Source organism: Pleurodeles waltl, chromosome 5 (assembly GCF_031143425.1).
Source record: "Pleurodeles waltl isolate 20211129_DDA chromosome 5, aPleWal1.hap1.20221129, whole genome shotgun sequence".
Lineage (NCBI taxonomy): Eukaryota > Metazoa > Chordata > Amphibia > Caudata > Salamandridae > Pleurodeles > Pleurodeles waltl.
Window position 1 is genome coordinate 741,590,464 of NC_090444.1, and position 13,250 is coordinate 741,603,713.

General features: G+C 39.9%; 1 protein-coding gene across 2 annotated transcripts in view; it reads left to right on the forward strand.

Moving 5' to 3' along the window:
• ANAPC1 (anaphase promoting complex subunit 1) overlaps positions 1 to 13,250 on the forward strand; it is a 614,893-nt gene that overhangs the window by 208,489 nt on the left and 393,154 nt on the right. For both annotated transcript variants that reach the window (XM_069234703.1, XM_069234704.1), the window contains exons 21-24: positions 3,396 to 3,474; positions 3,608 to 3,644; positions 9,132 to 9,202; positions 13,042 to 13,220. In XM_069234703.1, coding sequence (XP_069090804.1) covers positions 3,396 to 3,474; positions 3,608 to 3,644; positions 9,132 to 9,202; positions 13,042 to 13,220 — 366 coding nt within the window. The remainder of the gene's footprint in view (positions 1 to 3,395; positions 3,475 to 3,607; positions 3,645 to 9,131; positions 9,203 to 13,041; positions 13,221 to 13,250) is intronic.

The window sequence follows — 13,250 nt, forward strand, 5'->3', positions numbered from 1 at the left end:
CTTTGAAAGCTGCCCAGAAAGTCGCTCTCTCTGGGGACTCTTTAAAAAAATATATATATATAATAATAATTAAAAAAAAAAAAAAAAAGGCCCAAGAAGGATTATAAAACCTGATTTTGGAAGGAGAAAGACAAACATAAAGATCTCTTCTGGTCAAAATTAATATATGTGGCAAAACAGACGAATGCCAGAGAATTCTGGGAAATGGTTAACTGCCTAGATCTCAGGAAATCCAGTCAACAACTGGAATGTAACAGAGACTGCCTGGGTGAACACCTTGTAGAAGTGTTTTCGACAAACCTACAAATAAGTAATCTTTTTGAACCTGCAAGAGGATTGGTAATATCTCAAACACCATGTTCTCAAGGTCCACTTGTGGTTGAGGATAATTTCACAGAAACTGGTCGTGATCTGATGAAGGCTCGTCAAAATGGAGCCCCAGGCCCACATGGCTTACCTCAAGCCATTTTCAAGGAGGATGATGTATTTCGGTCAGGAGTTTTAAGATCTTTGTACCAAGAAATTATATCAGTTGGCACTATTCCAGAGTCTTGGCGTGGTTCTATAATTAATACGATCTATAAGGGAGGGGACAGGGACAACCTAGATAACTATAGGCTTATAGCCCGCCTCGACGAGGAGGCACAGTATTTTGCCTTGCTGGTCCTTGCAGATCTGGTAGATTGGTCGGAAAGTAACAACATTGTCCCATTCAATTAAACAGGATTTAGGAAAGGAGTGAGGACAAAAAGTAACATACATGTGACATATTTTCTTGGAGAACAGTGTTGAGGGCTGAAGACGAATCTTTATCGTACACTCATGTACTTCAAAGCTTCATTTGATCGGGTTAATAGGCAATTGCTTTGGAGTAAGTTGGGCCCAGTGGCGTAGCGTGGGGGTGCTGGGGGGGGGGGGGGCGGCCGCACCGGGCGCAACATCTTGGAAGAGACTAAATCCACGGGTTAGGGGGCGCAAATTACTTGCCTTGCCCTGGGTTAGGGGGCGCAAATTACTTGCCTTGCCCCGGGTGCTGACAACCCACGCTACGCCACTGGTCGGGCCTCCCAGATTCCCTGCTCAACGCAATAATGCTATTCAGATACAACGGGTTAGGTAAAAATTGGTGCCGGTACAAAACTCTCGAGGAAAATTATCATGTATTCTTCCAGATTGAAACAAGGGTGTGTGCTGGCACCACACCTATTTATTCGTTTTATCGCAGATCTGTATCGAATTTTGAATAATGTGAACTCACATCTGCCGTGTCTAGGATCCTACTCTCTTACCCACTTGTTTTATGCAGACGATCTAGTGCTGCTTAGCCACACTAACTTATGCTTGCAATGGTCTCTAAATTAATTATCTGCCTACATAACCTCCAATCAACAGATCAGGGTGGCTGAAGTTATACTAGTTGGCCCTCGCCGGTCATTCTCCATTAATCTGGCCCAGACGAATTAGACATTGTGTAACACTATAAATACCTTGCTATATATTTGTATGCCTGGGGTTCATTTACACAGCAGAAACATTACATCAAGAATAAGGCAGCATCACCAGCCCACGCTTTTTCAATTTTCAGGCAGCTAGATGGTCCTTCCTTTCATCCGTTGCCAACAGTAATCTCATCAAAATTACTGCCAACACTCACTTACACTGCTATTGTGACGAACGGCTCGTATGCTGCTTTGATAGACGGAATCCAGCTGAGGGTTTTTAGGAGTGTTTTTAATTGCCACATTCAACCTCGCCAGCACAACTTCGATTAGAATTTGAACTCCCACGGCAAGACTTAGCAATAAAAACTGCTCGGTCAAAACATGGTATAAAGCGCTTCAGAATGACCAGAAGTCTTCCAATTAGCCGTTATTCAGCTGGGCCTGCAAGAATTGTGGAATGTTGGCCCGGAGTACAGTTCCTTCAAAAATGGTATGAACAAAGCGGTAAAATGTTCATCGTTTCTAGGGGATAAAGTTAAATTTAGTGCTCATTCACATGCATGGATGCTAATAAGTCAATATACTACCTTGTCTCCTGCATCTTATCTCCCAGTCCTGTTCCCTGCACGAATGAAACGCACCTTCATGCATCTGCGGTTAGGTAGTATTCCATCGAGTGCTAATACTCCATCGTGGAGAAATCCCAACTCACAGACCTACAGACACTGTGACTTGCATAAGAAAGACTCGATTCATATTGTTTGTATCTGCCTAGGTCTGCAAGAACTTCGGCAAACATTTTTGAAAACGAGTTTTAAAGAACGTTTTAAAGATCGGACTTGTAGAACCGCTATCTTAGCATGTCTAAACCCGCAGCTAAACTGCAAATTTGTAAGACGCATGACCTTAGTTCTACCGTAAAACAGCTGAATGTAATTTAATAAAGAAGGAAAATGTGTTAACTATATTCTTAAGCATAGGTTTATGACACTGTAAGCAATATGTGTATTCAGAGCATTGAACTTACTTGGGAAACTCAATGTTTAAAGTCTTAAATCAAATGGCCTGTTCATACTTCAGTGGTATAATATGGCTCTTCTTTTCCTTATTATTTCATTTTATATATTTTTGGTACCCGCCCTTTGCAATGCATTTCTCAGTATAATTAAGAATGGACGCTGTCACTAGGCTTGAAGTTTTCTAGCTGATTTTATTCTCAAATTCATAATTTGTTTTATTGATATTTATTAGTCTAAAACCTCCTAGATAATTCATTTTTTTTCTTCTCAATGAATATCGTCAAGAGGTTAGGACCATAGGCACTCAAATATAACAGTGTCTTGGAGAAACATGGCTGTTTGTAATAACGTATTGAGAGGAAGGAATATTATTTTTCATATAGTTGTAATTAATTTTATTCAAGTAATGCTGTTGATTGTCTAAATTGCTATGGTTGAAATAACTGAAACAATAAATATGGCCTTGACCTTGATATTATATTTGGAGGTATAAATGTTTTCTCTGGCCAGTGTACTGTTCGGTACATAAACGCTCCAGCAGTGCTCAGGCACAACCTGCATTTATGTTTTTTATGTTATATGTTGGTTGACATTAGACTAATGATCAGAAATAGTTAAGTTCTGCTGAATTTGTTCTTATTTTAAGCGGTTTCAGTTGAAAATGTACATTTTTCGAGCATGTATAAAATACAAATAGGTGGTAAAATGGCAGTTAAAATAAATGAAACTTAAAACAACTAAAGTTAAAGCACTTTGTGAAAGATTCAGGCCTAATATAGGAGATATAAGCAGTCAATGGTTTTTTAAAATAACTAAACATGACCCTGTTGATAATCTGTCCTTAAAGAAATGTTTGTGTAAATTCATATGGTATGGAAGAGATAAATATTGTATGATGTTGAGTTTAATCATTTCTTACTTTCCTTCCCTACAGAGCGTTGCTTTGTACATTCTAGGGGATGAGAAAGCTCTCTTAAATGAGTCATCAAACTATTTGTCCAAAATAACTGCAGGTATGTTTAAGTTTTTGCATAATTATTGGTTAAATTATAAAGTGAATTGCAACATATTCTTGTTTAATGCTTTCACATTGGGGAGCTCAAAATAGGTTGAGATGCCTATTGAAAATTTATATTTCTTTTGTAGGACAACGAAAACAGCAAAAGGAACAGGACAATAAAAGGTAATTATGGTGTGATTTGGATCCAACTCTATATATATATATATATATATATATATATATATATATACATACATACATACATACATACCTAGTTTCCATAGAAAAAGTGTTTTTCTTTGTTTGACTTGACTATATCTTTGGTGCGTTTGACGAATCTTCCAGAAATTTCCCCAAAAAGTGTCAAGTTGTGTATGGAAAGTTTCGGAGTGATCCAGCAAGTGGGGGCAGAGTAAAGGATGGGGTGGAGTAAAAAAAAAAAAAAGGGGGGGGGGGGGCGGGGGTTTCCCATGTTAATTCCCAGAGACCTTTTAGACATGCCTGCTGCCCGAACCGCTAGACGAAATGACACCAAATTTGGCAGAAATGTATCTTTTGGCCAATAGGTCACGCTTTTTGTTATTTCATGTAAATCCGTTCAGTAGTTTTTGACACATTAAAGGAAATCCAAATGTGTATATCTAGAAGGGCAAATACTTTGAGAATAGTCCTGATCTTGTGCTGAGATTTGATTGGCTGCCAACACTCCAACCAGGAAGCATTGGCAGCCATTTTGGAACTCTGCTTCAGCAGAGTCCCCCCCACACCCCCCCAAAAAGGGGGCGGCAGGGTAGGAATAACCTAACCCCCCTAGCCTTGGTCCTGGGGTCCATTCACGGCAAAATTTGTGAATGTTCTCATATTTTAACATGAATTTTAATCCTTTTAATTTTGTCCCTGGGGCATACTTATTTTCATAATTAAGGAGAGGGTGTGTGGAGGGGGCCCTCCTAGGACTATTAAAAGCCCTGGGGACCACCGCCTCCCCAGGGGTACATTTTAAAACTGTGCTGGGGTTCTGTGGATCCCCAATCCCCCCCGAGAGAACACCACCTCCCAGGCACTATTTTTTAAATATTTACAATGGGGGTCGTAAGGATCCCCTCGGGGATCACCACCTCCCCAGGGCTAAATGAAACGAATGTTGAGGGGGGGGGGGGGGACTGCCGCTTCCCTGGGGCTACATTAACATTTAAAAGAGGAGGTCCCGGGGGCCAAAAAGATATTCACAAAGGAGGGTGTAGGGGGGATTGCGCGGACCCCCTCCTGGAGCCATATGTAGCCCTGGGGACCACCATTCCCCAGGACCAGCTCCTGCTAACCCCCAAGGTGCCCACCCCCAGGAGGTAGCTGTTTTCCTTTGCTTGTCGGGAGTTGTGACAACTCCTGCCAAGCAAAAGCAAACACTCCGCTTCCAGCAAGTGGAAGCTGTGAAAATGCTCCCGCTTGCTGGAAGCAGAGTTTTCATCTCTTTCCCTGCCCACTATTGTGCACGAGGTGAAAGTACTGCTCCTGCATATAGGAAGCTGCTTTTTCCACAGCTCCGTGTGTGTGGGAGCAATGCTGGCTCCTGTTGGCGGCAGGGAGTCGGCTGGGACCACAGGGGAAGCCTCAAAGCTTCCCTTCCATTGTCAAAAATAAATAAATAAAAGAAACACTTACTTCTATAAAGTACAAATCATTCAAGTGTGTTTTCTCTGCAGTTCTACCTTCAGGAGTTATCTGATAAAGATGTTCAAGGAACAATCACATTGGCTAAGTTATAGACACACAAAGAAACTGGAAACATTACCTCGGCGTCTTTTACCCAGCTGTAGTGTAAGAGATGCACTATGCATTTACCCAATGAGATAGCACTTACTAATTAGCCAGTAGAAAGTACTCTAGTTGGGTAGACATTCTGCAGAACATGTTAGCCTCTTCTTAGAAAAATGCGCATGGCAGGATTCACTCGGGCCCAATGCTCATTCCACAGGGGGAAAAAAACCTCAACCGGAAGCATTTACAGATATAAACAAAGCAGGCACCCAGGTTGAAGCTCCACTTCTGTAACGTACTATTCATCCTAACTTCGTGCGCATCACCAAGGCAAAGCAAGTGCATTTTCTCTACATTTCTACAGTGAAAAGTTATGAATAAACTGTGTTTGTGGAGGTGTTTGCATCCTTGCTTTTGAGCTCATTATCTGATGTAGTGACTGTAATGTGTGGATTCTTTCCTGTCATCTGCTGCTGAAAGAAGTTATCATGTTATCCCTTTTCCAAGGAAGATGGACAGCTTGCTAAACTGACCCCCGAAAGTGTTTCCCACTGACTTTGGAGACACATACTTGATGAACAGGAATATAATCACATCTCCACTGAACAAAGAAGCAGTTCATGAGTGCCATGGGGTAGGTTGCAGGCCTTTGGGTTGTTTTAGGTGGGTGGGTGCAGGCCCTATGGCTAACCCCTGCCTTTGGCCATGCACGGCGGTGGTTGGATTAAAGTATAGTTATTAAAATTACATTACGTAAAAAAAAAAAAACATAGAAATTCACAAAAAAAAACAAAGTTTACAGGGATGTTACAGTGAGACAATAGAATAAAAAAAGGAAAAAAAAGAGATTCACTTAAAAAAACAAAGGTTACAAGTACGTTATAGTTAGGCTCACATTTTAAACCTACAAAACCATAGAAATTCACCTCTTATAGTTAGTTTGTTCAAGTAATTATAATTTGTACCCTAACATAACTAAAACATGTGCCCTCGCCATGCACTGCTAATTACTCCAGATATTGCAGCACTCAAGACATCTTTTATAACATAATTGATAATATTACTGCAACGCTTGCTGTAAAATTATTCATGAGAAAACTGTGCATGGTGGGGGCAGGAGTTCTACTTACTTGAAATAACTATAACAGGTAAATTTCTATGGTCTACGTTGAAAATGTGAGCCTATCTAATGTGCTTTTTTGTAAATTCTTTGGATATAAGAAATTAAACTCTTGGAGTGCAACAAATCAATTGTTTCACAATTGTTTGTTTTGGAGATTGTGGAGGAATGGTCCCTTCCTCACGTTTGCACCCTATATATATATATATATATATATATATATATATATATGCACGTATATATTCACTTTATAAACCAAAGGTTACATGGACGTTATAATTAGGTTCTGCATTTACATGCACAAAACCCAAAAAAATTCAGCAGTTAGTTAGGTATTTAAAGTAACTATAAGTAGCAGCCTAAGGTAACTCTAACTTCACCCTCGCCGTGCACAGCTTTTTCTTCAATAATCTGACCTCTAATGTTTCATTGCTATTTTTATAGACACTATAAAGGTTCTGAGTGCTGGAATATCTAGAGGTATTAGTAGTGCATGGTGAGGGCGCAAGTTATAGTTACCTTAGGCCGCAAGTTATAATTACTTGAAAAGACTCTAACTAAACTGCTGAATTTCTGTTGTTTAGTGCTAGTAAATTCACATCCCTGTAACCTTTGTTTTTTTTAAGTGAATGTCTATGGTTTTTGGAAGGTAAAGTAATTTTCATTATACTTTAATCCAACCACTGCCGCATATATGGCCTTTGGTCGCGCGCGCAGGGGTTGGTCACAGGGTCTGGCCTGCGGCCAACCTCCGATAACCACCCAACCCTGTTCCGTGCATGCCCTTTGGCCGTGCGCGGTGGGGGGCGGATGCAGGGCCTGCCCGGTGGCCAGTTGCTGCAGCCAAATCCTCTAACCACTCCACCTCATGCTGCGCACGGCCTTTGGCCGTGTTAGGGTGGAGTTAGCCAAAGAGTCTGTTTCTCTGGGTATGAGAATAGGTATGAGAGGGTGTCTCTTGGTGTGAGAGTGGGTGTAAATGTGTGTGATTGCACTGCAGTAGATGAAGGATTTCAGATTGTCTTCCAGTATGATATCTGGGATTAAACTCACTTGCTTTGCCTTCGCCAAGCCCAGGAGTTTGGATCTTTTGTGCTTACCAGTGCTGGAGCTTCAACTGGACACCTGCTACGTTTATATTTGTAAGTGCTTCCTGTTGAGGTTAAATGTCTGTGAAATGAGCATCATTGCCAGAAGAGAAGCTCACCTGATCGTTTATCCAACAAGAATCCACAGTTTTGCACAAAATGTCTATCAAACTGGAGCACTTTCTACTTGTTAGTAAGCAACACCACATTGGTTCAGTGCCAAGAGTGGGGAAGAGGGCTGCGCGGCCCTCCTTCAAAGTTGTGATTGCTCTGGGGAGGTGGTGGTCCCTGGGACCGGAGGTCTGCAACAATCCCCCTTCATTCTTTTATTTTTAGCACCCCTGCATGTAATTCAGTATTTGTTCCAGGGAGGTGATGGTCCAGAGTGGGGAAGAGGGCTTCACGGCCCTCCTCCAGCATTGTATTTGTTCTGGGGAGGTGGTGGTCCCCAGGGCCTGGGGGTCTGCAACAAACCCCCTTCATTCTTTTATTTTTTAGCGCCCCCTGCATGTAATTCATTATTTGCTCCAGGGTGGTGGCGGTCCCTGTGGCTGTCGGGAGGTGGGGCCGCATGCCGCTGTGTGGGGGGGGGTCCCTCATGCTTTTCCCCCTCCCACCCCAGCTCTCCATGTTCATTGTTTCTTTAACAGCAGGAAGGTAGCGGTCCATGGGGGATGGGCTGCATGCCCCCCACATTAATTGTTAATTTAGCCCCAATTCAATATTTCCCCGGAGTTCATTGTTACTTTAGCTACGGGGAGGTGGCAGTCCCTGGGGCATAAATAAGCCCAGGAGCGGGGCCCCGTGCACCCTCCTTCTTTATTTTTAACATGCCCCCGCAACCTGGCCCACCCGGGGCCTTTCTTAAAACAAGCGTGGGAGGCTGCACTTGTTCTTATTTTAAAAACTTTTTTTTTTTTTTTTTTTACATTTTTACAGAAGATTTGTGACCCCCGTTGTAATTTTGCTGTCTTTTTTTTCAGTTCTTTTTTTTTTTTATAAAGTGCTTTTTTGCTCTGGGGTCCCTCTCGGACCCCAGCACCACATCTAAGGGGTCAGGGTGTTCCTACCCTGGCCTCTTTTCTTATTGTTTATATATTTTTATTTTTTATTTTTTTTGCAAGATGGCTGTCAACACTTGGTTGTTGAAGTGTTGGCAGCCAATCAGATCCCAGTACAAGATCGGAAGGGTTCGCAGAGCCTTTACGTCCCTATATATTCAAATGTGTTTTTTCTTTAATATTTCAAAAACTAATCAACTGTTTTACACCAAATCACCAAGGGCTAGCTTTCTGCCAAATTTGGTGTTAATCCTTCCAGTGGTTTGGCAGCTATACCTGTTCAAAATCCCTACGGAAACTAACATGGAGGAAACGCGTTTTGGGACACCCCCTTTTTCTCTGCCCCCGCTGGACGGATCACCCTGAAAAGTTCCAGACAGCAGCTGATGTGAGCACCCTATTTTACTGGAAAATGTTGTGAAGATTCGTCAGCCGGCACGTAAAAAAACGCTTTTTCTATGGAAACTAGGTCCTAACTATAACTACCTAGTGGGGACCATCACTAGGTGACGTGTGTGTGAGTGTGTGTGTGTGTGTGTATGTGTGTGTGTGTATATATATATATATATATATATATGTGTATATGTGTGTATATGTATATATGCATAATCTTAGTTAATGTTATGATGCTTTTCTTTGCCAGGCTAAGTTTCAAACCAAGCAACTGTGTCTCCAGCTTCTCTGAGAAATTGGTTGTCTGGATGACAACTGTAGGTGAGACTTTTTTTATAAAGTAAAATGTCCAAATTGCTATTACAAATGTGTTTGACTTCCTAATTTTGTGAGTGTGTGTGTGCTTGAACATAGGATGCATAGAAGCAATGGGATATACCCTGGCTCCCTTTCTCACAGCACAAATGGTATTTTGCATCCTCTACCCATGCCATATGCATCTAATCTTTTGCAACAGGTGAGTTGTAATGCTATACAAGTGTTTGGCATATGCAGCAACGTTTTAGGCACTTTGAGGGGTATAATTTGTGAGACGTGTTCAGGGGTGAAGTTGAGCTTTAATTAAACAGAGCGGCATATTAGTGAGACATAATTTGTATATGGTACTGTAATGAGCATATTCTGAACTAACATGATGGTCATGTTCTTCAAAACCTGAATAGGGATACCATGAAAAATTAAGGTGCATACACAGTGGTTTAAAGTGGATGGATTTTATAACAGTGATAGATTTAGTCTCTGGCGCAGTATGTGACTTTTTTCTGACATTTGTACGAGGCTTCTCATGTGGCTCAGGTGAGTTGTTGTGCACCCAGGCATGTAGGACGTATTGCTCAAGTGAGACTGTTTTGTGATGTAATGGTGGATGCATTCAATGGAACAAAGGTAGGCTATTTGTACTGATGCAATGGCAGAACGATTCCATAATGCAGTGTCAGGCTAATTCTTCTGCACAATCACAGACATATTTTTTGTTGCACTAACATGTTTATTGTCTCACGTAACAGTGTGTACATTTATTGTGCCAAGATGGGCATATTTTCTCACGTCTTTTTTAAGGGCACTGCAGCAACTTCCTGACTTCCTTGACCGGAGTGCACAGTGACATAATTCCTTTTTCTGAGGCTCTAGCAAAATGCATTTGCTGGATTCATATTTGGCACACTGAACGGAATGATCCTTGATTTCTACTAAAAGTTTTCTCCATAGTTATCAGTTTAGGAATATAAATTAAAAAAAAAACATTAGCTCCAATCAGATCTGCTATTTTCAAACTAGAGAAGTGAAAAAATAACCTGTGTCAGTTTGTCCATGAATTAAAAAGGACCATATCAATCAGAAAAAACACTTTCCGTGGCTAAAATATATTCCTCACAATAATGTTTAGGAAGCAGAATAACTACTTTTACTTCCCAAATTTGGTAAGAAAATTTCTTTGAAGTTTTTTGCTACGTGCGATTCAGAATTTTGCATTCATGCATTACAATGCCAATTAAAATGCTGAAAGAACATTGGAAATTCTGATCACAGAATACAAAAGCGTCATATGGCTTGGGAGTAAAAAAGAAATCTGCAGTATCAAATCATTTTAAATAAGCAAACCTTAATCAAAAGAAAAAACGTAGAAGCAATGGGTTGCCCAGTAGAGACAATGATTGAATAATTTGACTTGACTCCTACCCCCAAGAGTCTCAATAGATGGTGGGATACAAATTGTTACTTGTAGTTGAAATGTAAGATAAGCAACAATTAATTTGAGGTTATTCCTTGTACTTATTTCATTAAGCTTAAAAAAAGTATTGAAACTTAAAATTGAGGGTTGAACTGGAAGAAAAACTGCACATTGCAAAAACTGTTATGTATTTGGAAACTACAGCAGAATAAGTAAGTTCCATTTCTTAAGTTAAAGTTTTGTGGAAATAATGGGAAATTGGAGATAAATGGAGGTCTAAGTGTCCATTACAATTTTTGCATACAGAATGTATCAAGGAATAAAAACACCCTTTATTAAGTTAATTAGAACAATAAGTGGAGGAATGCCACCAACATACAGCAAAAAGCTCATCTAGAAATTTAAATTCTGAAAAAAAAATGTTCTTAGGAGCCTACAGATTTCTTGAATATATTTGGAACCAAATTTTAAAAGTCACCATTGTGAGAGATTGGAAAATATGCCTTGACAAAGGTGTTTGTCCCCCTCCCTAGTGGTGTTCACCACTAGGTAGTTATTCTTAGGAGCTAGTTTCGATAGAAAAAAACAGGTTTGTTTTGCTAATAACTTTGTATCCGTTTGATGAATCTTCACAAAAAACTTTCCAGGAAACAACGGTGGTCACTTCAGCTGCTGTCTGGAAAGTTTTGGGGGGACCGTCAACCGGGGGCTGAGGAAAAAGGTAGGGTCCCAAAACACATTTTCCACTTTCATTTTTCCATGTGGATTTTGAACATTGATAGCGTTCTGAAACCACTGGACAGAACTACACCAAATTTGGCAGAACGGTAGCTCTTGGTCCAGAAAGATGCATTTTAGTTTTTTGGTGTAAATCCGTTCAGTAGTTTCCTAGTTATTAAATAAAAAACAAATTTGTATATATAGGGAGGGGGGTGTTGGGTCAGGGGGGCAGTGTAAAAATATATAAGGGTACAGGTATCCTGACTTCATAGGACACATGGAGGGGTGCTTTAGGGATCCCTCATGGCCCAAAACATTGTCTTTTTTTGGCCAATATGCAGATTTGAGGATCCTCCTCGGATCATGGGTAAAAGCAAGGCCCTGATTGCCTTGCCGCAACCCGACATAAATATTAACGTGTGCGTTAAAAGAAACCACAGAAATTCACTGAAAAAACTAAAGGTTGGAGGGACGTTATACAGTATATGAAATTCGATATAGCACCTCAACATAAGCCTTACAGATTAACTTGAAAAACCTCAGTTAAAGTTGCTTGTGGATTACCATTGGAATTGCAAGTTATGTTTAGGACTACAATTCATAACTCAACAACGAAATGCAGTACTCATAATGTCACCCTTAAAGTAACAGATGCAATTACAGTAGTTATTAAAATAACATTGTGTATCCTTTAAAAAAACCCTACGAAAGAGGCAGCTATAAATGTAGTATTTGTTTATGTATCATTGTTTAAGTACGTTGTGCTCTTAGGTAGTGTTACTTTTTGACTTGTATTATTGTCAAGCCCGCAACATTGCATTTGGTTTGCAAATTATGATTTAAGTGTCTCTCTTGTGCTAGTTATGGATTCTGGTCTGAACCAAAACATTTGAATGTCAGGGTGTATTTCGGTTTCAACCAGAACACAAAGAATTACATTTGTGTAGAGTAATTACACTATGCTGTGTGAAGAAAATAAAGAGTGCTTTCATCAGCTGTGTTCTACTGTGTTAATAAACTGGATTTTGGTTTTTGCACTGCAGTAATAATTGTGTGAAGGTGTGTTGTTTAGTACAAATGCTCTAAATAAGTGTCATTCTTCCTCATATTTTCAATACCCAAATATAAATATGCATTTATATCACAATGTTTGTGAAAGGAATATTTAAAACATTAAAATAAAGAATCAATCAGGATTGATAATTAAAAATGAAATTAAAGAATAACATTGAAATGAAGTTGAGTAGATTGATTTTGAAAGGGTTTATAAAAGTGGTACAATATATGTGCGTGCATCACATAAACCTAGCAGGCAGCTTTGTGTATCTTTTTTGCCTTCCTTTACAATAGCATTTAATCATGGAAGCATTACTGTTTTTCTTTTTTTAATTATGAGTACCGCTAAGCGATAAAGACCTTCTAAATTCCCTTTCTCACCAGTATTGTAAAAGAATGCAACATAAACAGTGATTAAGTCATCAACATCATCATCGTCTGCTCATTATTAATTATTCCTCAATAGACAAAGTATTTCCTTTCAATTTGGAGTATGTTTTACATGTGATATTGTATGTGCTAAGGCAAGCAGCTAGTACAATGAAAGCACACATATTACTTTAATCAATAAATTAGTTACTTGTATATGCAAGTGGTGTTTATCAATTAATTGATTTAAATATGAATCCTACTATCTTTCTCTTTATTAAAGGTTTCACTTTAAGGGACTTGGAATCTCTGCCGTTTGGAGTTGCTCTTCCAGTCAGACATGCTATCTATCAGTGCCGTGAGCAGCCTGCTTCTGATTGGCCGGAAGCTGTTTGCCTCTTAATCGGTCGGCAGGACCTTTCCAAACAGGCATGTGAAGATAAGATGCCAAAGGGGAAATCTGTAAGTTTCTATCTTAAATTTTATACTAAC